Genomic DNA, 8459 nt, shown 5'->3' with positions numbered 1-8459 from the left:
GGCGTGCGCGCGCGCTCCCAAGCCCAAACCTCCCGCGTTCCCCTCCCCGACCCCCCTGGCTCCGAGGCGCGCGGCGGCTGAGCCCTCTGCGGCCGTGTCGCGGCGCACGAGTTAGTCGTTAGGAATAGCGTGGTTGGCGCAGGAGAGGCGGCAACGAACGAGAAAGAGATGGAGGCATGGGCGGGGGAGAGGTCCTATATATGTGGAGCGCGGTGTGGAGGGGGTCGTGGAGCCATGGAGGTCGGAGGAGAGATGGGATTGTTTGTGGGGAAAGGAGACGGGGGAGATGGGATGGGAGGGAAGGAAAAATCTCTTCGCTTGCGTGCTCCCGCTAGCCGATCTCTTTGGCAGCTTGCGGCGGTGTTGTTTTCGTTTGAATTTGTAGGCGTTTTTCCCACTGTTTCCTTCTATCCATCTACCGTGGATGCACGCACCGCTCCGCTGGATTTTTGGATGTTTGAATCGTTCTATATATATATATATATATATATATATATATATATACACACACATATATATATATGCATATATATATATATATGAATGATGACTTGAAGATAAATCTTTACTAATAAAAGCACGAGAGGGCAGATCCAACTCGTAATCTCAAACGTCTAATCATTTAATCAACGATCTAGATACGTTATTAACGAAACTAACCAGACTTCGTTAGCACTAATTGTCCACCCACGACAAAAACGCAGTTAACCGCCCCCCCCCCCCCCCCCCGACGCGACGCCTCCTCGCCGCTCGCCGCTACGACCCCTGCACCCTGCACCCCGCCCCCCGCGACCCCTCCCCCCCCCCCCCCGCCCCCCCCTGGGCGCCCCTCCCGCCGCGACGCCTAGCTACTGTTATTAAACTGCTGAGGGTTTAGGGTTGGTGTTGATTGGCGAGGTGCGTGTGCGTGTGCAGATTCCTGGCTGTGTCGCCATGGACGGTGTGGAGACCTAGGTCATGGACGACGGAGGGACGCCGCCGCTGGGTGAGTCTCTTGGTTCTTTTCTTTTCGTCGTCGGTTGGTGTAAATGTGCTGCTGACCTTATGTTTGCGGCGGCTGTGGGTAGGGTCTCCGGTTAGCTCCGACGACACGACCCAGAGCGGGGGCGAGGAGGATGGCAACGGTCTGCGATTAGGGTCTCCAGTTAGCTCCGGCGACACGACGCAGAGCGGGGGCGAGGAGGATGGCTGCATGCTGTATGGAGAGACGCAGCCGCTGGACGAGGACGACGAGGAGACCGAGGCGGTTGATGAATTTGAGGGGGAGGGGGAGGAGAGGATTTCTGATGACACATAGGTGGTGGAGGACTCGGAGGATGATGCCGGTGGCGTCGCTGGGCAGACACACGTAGTAGAGGAGGAGGAAGAGGAAGATGGTGGCAGCATGGAGGATGAAGCCGGTGATGGGGATAGGACCCAGTTGGTTGAAGAATGCGAGGTTGAGGATGGTGGGGGTGGCGAGCCCCAGTTGGTCGAGGAATGCCAGGAAGAGGAGATAGAAAATGATAGCAGCGATGATGAGGCTGCTGTTCAACGGGGGACGACCCAGTTGGTTGAAGACCCAGGTGATGGTGATGTTGAGTTGAGCCAGGGCACTCAAGTGCAAAGTGACGACGAGGGCCTGCCAAATAATGAGGGAGATGTGAAGGATTATGCCAAGGATTCGGTTGATTCTGATGCTTCCACGGAAGAAGAGGGTGCCACAGGTTAGTTATCACTGGCTAACTATGCCTTTCTACTCTAACTCAACTAAAAAATGTGGTCTCCTAACACTACCTTGGTCCCATTACGTTTTTGTTCCTTATGTTAGTTATGTCCCGGCAAAGAGGTGATTAAGCTTTAGGTCTCTTGCAGTTATACCCATGATTTTTTCCTTGTTGCTGCAAGAGAAGAACATATTTTGCACTGCCGAGTAAAACTTATCATATACCTTTCTGGAATATATTTCCCAATGGTGGAAGAAAATCATCAATCTACATATGCCCAACAGCTATCTGCCATATTTATTATCTCCAAATGCGTAAGATGTGTACATCGTGGATAAGCTCAACTCTAGATGTTTCTTCTAATAATTGGACATACACTTTTCATCTGTTTTTGCTCTGAAAATCGCTACCAATGTTTTTGCAGTTGGCAGGCTGTGATTAAGATGCCAGAGGGAGAAATAACAGAGTTGCCACACGCACTTAAGAAAGCAGAACCTGCCGATCAGCTGGAGTTCAGCAAGGTCTTCACTATGAATTTACCTGGAAACTACACCCTGAAATAGTAAACAGACTTTAGCTCAAATCTATACACTCGGTAGCATGCTCTTCTTCGATTGTTAGATCTCCTCTCCACTTAAGAACATTGTTTTGGACATCTGTTTAAGATTACAATGACAACATAAAAAACTATTGTTGAGATAGCTCTTCTTTGAATGCGAGTTGTAACATGAACTCTGCATTATATTGTCTGTTGTCTGCGCCTAAATGATCAAAGATAGTTTAAACTTCGCATTTTTAAGAAATATTCAAGTCAATTTTGAAAATCTAAGTTGCATACAGGATGTCCCTTACTTACCTAGGAAAATAATTTCAGTTACTGCTAAGTTTTGCATAGTAGCTTTGAATGCGTGCTACTCCTTGACTCTGCGTGGTTGCCTGCCATACTTGTTGTTTCAAATGCTTGTTAGAATTTGTTTCTCTTGAATAGTTTGGTGGATTGTTCCGGCATCTTATTTTCTTCTGTCGATTGTCAACTCTGCTTGAAAATACTGCCATCCCTCATATAATCTTTCTCAGTGAGTGTGCAAGTACTTATGTATTTGCTAAAGGCCTTGTGTAATTTGGTGCAGGCAAGTGGCAGTGAGTTAACCGAAAAAGCTTCTTGCTATAAAGGTGTATTCTACAACTACCTTAGCATTGGTATTACTTTGTTACTTCATCTACTTCCTTTCCTTGGCTAATTCTGTTATTTCTTGTGAACTTTACATGGTGATCTACATGTACTTGAGAGGTTTTATATTCAGACTAACTGGATAATACATGTAATATCTATTTTCTCTCCAGTTCCTAGGTGTTTAGGGTTGTCTCAAATTATTTGTGTGCACTAAACCTTAATTTGAAATTTTGAATGGCCAAATATTCTTCAGTATCTGGAAGTTCGATGTGAAATATATAATCTAAAACTACACGCACTGTCTCTATGATAATATAAAGTTGTAAGACTACAACTGAAACCACAAGACATGAATGTACCAGGTCAATGATTTTTTGCTAAATTATATGGTTTATTCTTTATTACAATTTGTTAGAGCCTTGATTCGTTGCTGAGTGTGCCATTTATTTTGGATAGGGATGGATGCCCAAGTCGCATATGGCTTCCACCATCTACGAGATGAAAAGCCATATCTTGCTCAAGGACCAGTTGCAAATAAGGTGCGGAAAGAACGTATTTAATGGTGTAATAGGTAGTTGCTTAAACTTTTCATTTCCTCGTTGGTTTAATGGTGTAATATTCTTGCTTCTTTTTTCCTTTCCCCGTTGGTTTCTGCGGGGTGCGAAATTGAACGCTTGTTGTTGTTGTTGTTTTTGTGGCGTCTCAGCAAGATTGCCCTCAAGATGGCCATGGCGCGGATCAAGCTGTTGCGGAATAAGAAGGAGGTGCAGGTGCACCAGATGCGCCGCGAGGTCGCCCAGCTCCTCGAAGGAAACCAGGACCAGACCACGCGCATTAGGGTAAGCCTCGATGTGTTTGTGTGAACTGAGTATCGGGCCAATGGTTGGTCGATTGTGCTAACTTATCTTCCCTGTTACATTAAGCTATTGCCAATTTCTGTGCTCAAGTACGTGACGTCTGACCGCTTGTCACACAATTCTATGCTTCTGCTCGGCATTTTCTTCTACTACTGACCTATGCCATTTCCCCCATAGGTTGAACATGTCATAAGGGAAGAGAAGTTCATGCATGCATACGACCTGATTGAAGTGTACTGCAAACTTATAGTGGCACGCATGTCCATTATTGATTCACAGAAGTAAGCCAAGTTTATATTTCTTGACTGTAAACCAGTACTTATTGCTCCATGTCTTTATCTGATGTTAGTCTGAAATTGCTTTATTTTCATATGGAGAAGCAGACACACGGTTTATAGTTTGAGAACTATCAGTTACATCTCATTTTTGAATTATTTCCGTAGTTGATAGGATAGGACGTTATCTTCTATCCATTATCAGCGAACTATGGTATAGTTTCTTGGGTTATGAGTTACCTTTTATCTTTTCCCTAATCAGCACATCATGATTTAGCTGGTCTCTTCCGAGCTTATAAAAACTGCTCCATATTATTCATGTAGAGTCCTTCCCTGGGTAACCTGAAAACTAAAGGGTGTTTGAATGACCACACTTTACCCTAACAAATATTGGCCATGACCAAAGTGCAGGCATGATTTTTTAGGTGCCAGACAAATAATGGACTAAACATGGGTGAGCCAAAATTTGGCTCAGTCATGCTGACCAGGTAGTCATGCAGATAGGAAGAATGATCCGTCAGGGTAACTTTGATCCAGTTCTCACTAAATTTCTATTGAATACCTCTGCAAGTGTGCATGCGTGTAAACGTGAGCACCATGATATAGACCCTGGCGGGTGAAATCATACCCCCATAACTGCACCACCACAACAAGATGTGGTTCTCGCTGGCCGTGACTTTGTTGAAGGTTGGAAAAGAAGCTTGCTGATTCCCTGGGCCATGCCAGATAATGGCACCATCCAAATGATGACCAAAATTTAGGTTATTGCTAAATGAGCGTAACGTCATCCATCTCGCTCGCTGGGCTGTCCCCGTCGGCTCGATCCCCACAGCCCAATCAACACCAAGCCGGCCGGCCGCCGCGAGCGGGGAGGATTGGTTCCCCATGGCATCGAAGCAGATGGAGGAGATCCAGCGGAAGCTGGCAGTGCTGGCCTACCCGCGCACCTGGTGCTGATGGTTGATTGGGGTTGTGCAGACTTGGCGGAGATCGCGAATTTCCTCGGTATCACGCCTTCAGTCGACACTGAGGCGATTCAGGTGAGTATACCAAAAAGATGTCAAATCTGCAACAGATGGTTCAGGAGCTAGCCTCAAGGGTATTAAAATAAACTTGTACACTTTTAACTGAAATTCCCGTGAATAGCATGTTTGTTAGTTTGTTGACAGTACTCTGCAGTATACTATTTGTGCTAACAGTGTAGTCTCTGCTGTCCAGTATGACTATAATCCGAATGAAGACTATGCCGAGACAGAGTTTAAGTTGAGGAAACATTTGCAATCATTTCTTGAAACAGTAAAATCCTTCAATATGATATACACTAAGGTGAATATCTTATGCATCAGTATGTAATTTTCTCCCTGTATCTCCTCTTTATATTCCAGACAAGCAACCTTGACATGAATATCATTTGTACTTCTGATTATCATTTTCCATGTGTTTTGAGTTGTTAGTTGACAGAAGTTATTTGACATTGTAGGAAATTCATCCTTGGACCCACATGATGGAGGTGCCACAGTTGCATGGGTTTGGTCCAGCTGCTAACCGCTTGTTAGAGGCTTATTACACACTTTTAAAGGTACTATCTGAATTTTTCTATTCGTTTATTATCACTTTGTTGCTCATTTGAATTTCTTGTCTATCTCTGGCCTACATCTCATGGTCTGGTTATTTGAACTTCTGATTGGATGAAATAGTAAAAGTTCATTTGTTAGTAGGCACTCAGTATGTCATAATACTGTCATAGTTCTATGACATTTCTTTCAAGTTTCAATGAACTTGTTATTATTATAGGAAAATTATTTTCCTGCAACATGAACTTAATGCACAGGACAGATGTTTGTTTTTCCCTGTAAAAAACTCAAAAATAGTTTCTGTACTAAACCTTATTGGTGTTATTTTTGAAATGCTGATGGCCGGCAATAATATCTTTTGAACTCTAGCCAACAGGAATTAAACACCCTGCTGGAAATTTAGAATCAAATCTGACTAGCTTCAAATATCTACAAACCTGGAAGTTATGTTTAGTATAATAAATATCAAATATCTGGCTAGCTCCTTGTATTCTACTCTATGAAACATCTCCAAAATATTAGTATGAGATAACATGGTATGGCTTTATGTAGAATTACACAGTATCATCTATTTATCAACAATACCACCTTGTCTTTCAAACTTCTACAGTTCAAGTAGTTAGCATACTCTGGCTAAGTGTTGACAGTGCTAACTACTCATACAAACATGCTTTGACTTGAGTGTTTTATTTGTGATGTGCAGTTCCTTGGAAATTTGAGGAGCCTGCGAGATTCATATACAGCAATGGCAGCTGGGTCACTTTCAAATTCAAGCGAGCCTTCATCCGTCATAAAAATCATTTCAGAATGTGAATCCGCGCTCACGTTCTTAAACAACAGCCTTGCCATCCTTTCAACTTTCGTGGCACGGGAGCGGGGTGAAACGCTGTGATTTTATGGCCATCTTATACCAAGATTCAACTCTGGTACACGGGTGTAAGCTTGTAGTGATTCAGTTGTTTTCCTTTTGGTTTCAGTTGAGGCGCCGAGTAAAGCTTGTGTTCCCATTGCCGGTGTGGTCGTGTATTTGTGTGTGGTTGTTGATTCTTTTGCAGTTGTAACTTGTGACGTTCAGTGAACAATGGGATGCATAGGAAGATTTGCCATGCTTAACAATGCTATAATGTTCTGATATGAAATTTATCACTACACTCAGTGAACCTATGACTATATATTTTATCTACGAAGACATTTGATTGTCTTCGATATGTGACATACTATAAGACTATAAGATTCCTCCTCACAAGGATGAATGAGAAAATTTCATGTTGCGGTTACACGTGCGTTGCACGTGCAATGTTACTAGTAATACTAGTACGTACATGATTATAGTTTTTCGTTGTCTATTTTGACTAGATGAAGGAATTCCTTTTCCTCAAATCTGATATGTAGGAGTATATTATCGGAACAAAAAGTTGGACTGGAAGTATAGACCACGGATGGTGCACGTCTCCGGCCTAACCAGAGAAGAATAACACAGAACAAACAAATACGAGTAATGAATAAGCTTCTTCCTCCCGTCCAAAATAAATGTCGGATTAAAACTGAAGAGAGTAGAGAGGAATGAAGTGAATCGGATGCTTTCATTGATAATGACTGCAAGTTTTATATCTCCTGAAGAGTCGCAAGTACAAGTCGGTTATAATATTTGCATCGTTTTGGAAAGACGCAGCGACGGTTCGCTGGAAACAACGTCTGGACAACGCAGTATCTTAACTGTTGAATGGAATATTCTAAGGAATATGCTAATTCCCTAATTAGCCTAAATCTAAATATATTTTATTCCTAACACTCCCCCTTGGACAACGCTGTTAGTAATCTTCATTGTCTTGAATGCTGAAAAATCTTGCAGTTTCTTGATTGTTTTGATCTTGTAACTTCGAGAATCCTCATCTTACATTGTTTATATTTTCCAAAACAGATCCTGAAAAATATAAGGAAAACAAATAGAATTTGATATATATTGTTAGGATAATTAATTATCTAATTCAACACTACATGAGAAATCCGTTGAAAAGCTCAGAAGTTTATTTCTAGGAAATTTCTCCCTCTGAATTTTGCAAACTTCGTAGTCGTCTCATACCAATGCCATGAATGCATTTTTGAAATGCTGTTGTTGGCAAAGATTTAGTGAACAAGTCTGCAAGATTGTCACAAGATTTTATTTGCAAAATATTAATTTTTCCATCTTTCTGTAACTGGTGAGGGAAAAATAGTTTTGGGGAGATGTGTTTTGTGATATTACTTTTAATATATCCCATATGCATTTGGGCAACACATGCAGCATTATCTTCATAGATAATAGTAGGTGATTCTAATGAACCGATACCACATGATGTCTGAATATGATTTATCATTCTGCGGAGCCATACACATTCTCGTGAAGCTTCAAATAATGCAATTATTTTAGAATGATTAGTGGAAGTTGCTACCAATGTCTGTTTTGTTGACTTCCATGAAATAGCAGTTCCACCATATAAAAATACAAACCATGTTTGTGACCTCGCATTATGGGGGTGAGAAAGATATCCAGCGTCAGTATAACCAATCAGGGTCATGTCTTGATTTTTTCGATAGAATAAACCAAGATCTTTAGTACCTTGTAAATATCTGAAGATATTCTTTACTCCCGTCCAATGACGTTTTATTGGAGTTGCACTATGTCGAGCCAGTAAATTTACTGCAAAGGCAATGTCTGGTCTAGTACAATTTGCAAGGTACATTAGTGCTCCTATGGCACTGAGGTATGGAAACTCAGGTCCCAATACCTCCTCTTTATCATCCCTAGGTCTAAAAGGATCCTTATTCATATCAAGGGATCGGACGACCATAGGTGTTTTGGACGGATATGATTTATCCATGTTGAATTTTTC

General features: G+C 42.3%; 1 protein-coding gene across 1 annotated transcript; it reads left to right on the top strand.

The window, feature by feature from the left end:
- The first annotated feature begins 4802 nt into the window (after positions 1–4802).
- Positions 4803–6718, top strand: LOC123443385 (AUGMIN subunit 7-like). Its single transcript, XM_045119734.1, has 4 exons — positions 4803–5052; positions 5231–5338; positions 5493–5591; positions 6290–6718. The coding sequence occupies exons 1-4, from the start codon at positions 4969–4971 to the stop codon at positions 6476–6478; spliced, it is 480 nt and encodes a 159-aa protein (XP_044975669.1). The 5' UTR covers positions 4803–4968; the 3' UTR covers positions 6479–6718.
- Positions 6719–8459: the final 1741 nt, after the last annotated feature.

Source organism: Hordeum vulgare, chromosome 3H (assembly GCF_904849725.1).
Source record: "Hordeum vulgare subsp. vulgare chromosome 3H, MorexV3_pseudomolecules_assembly, whole genome shotgun sequence".
Taxonomy (NCBI): Eukaryota; Viridiplantae; Streptophyta; class Magnoliopsida; order Poales; family Poaceae; genus Hordeum; species Hordeum vulgare.
Note: the sequence above shows the minus strand (reverse complement) of the source record. Positions and strands in the feature narration are given on the sequence as shown.

Coding starts and splice junctions, on each gene's coding strand:
- LOC123443385 (XM_045119734.1), top strand. CDS start 4,969: ATGGTTGATTGGGGTTGTGCAGACTTGGCGGAGATCGCGAATTTCCTC. Junction 5,053..5,230: donor TCGACACTGAGGCGATTCAG/GTGAGTATACCA, acceptor TCTGCTGTCCAG/TATGACTATAATCCGAATGA. Junction 5,339..5,492: donor TCAATATGATATACACTAAG/GTGAATATCTTA, acceptor TTGACATTGTAG/GAAATTCATCCTTGGACCCA.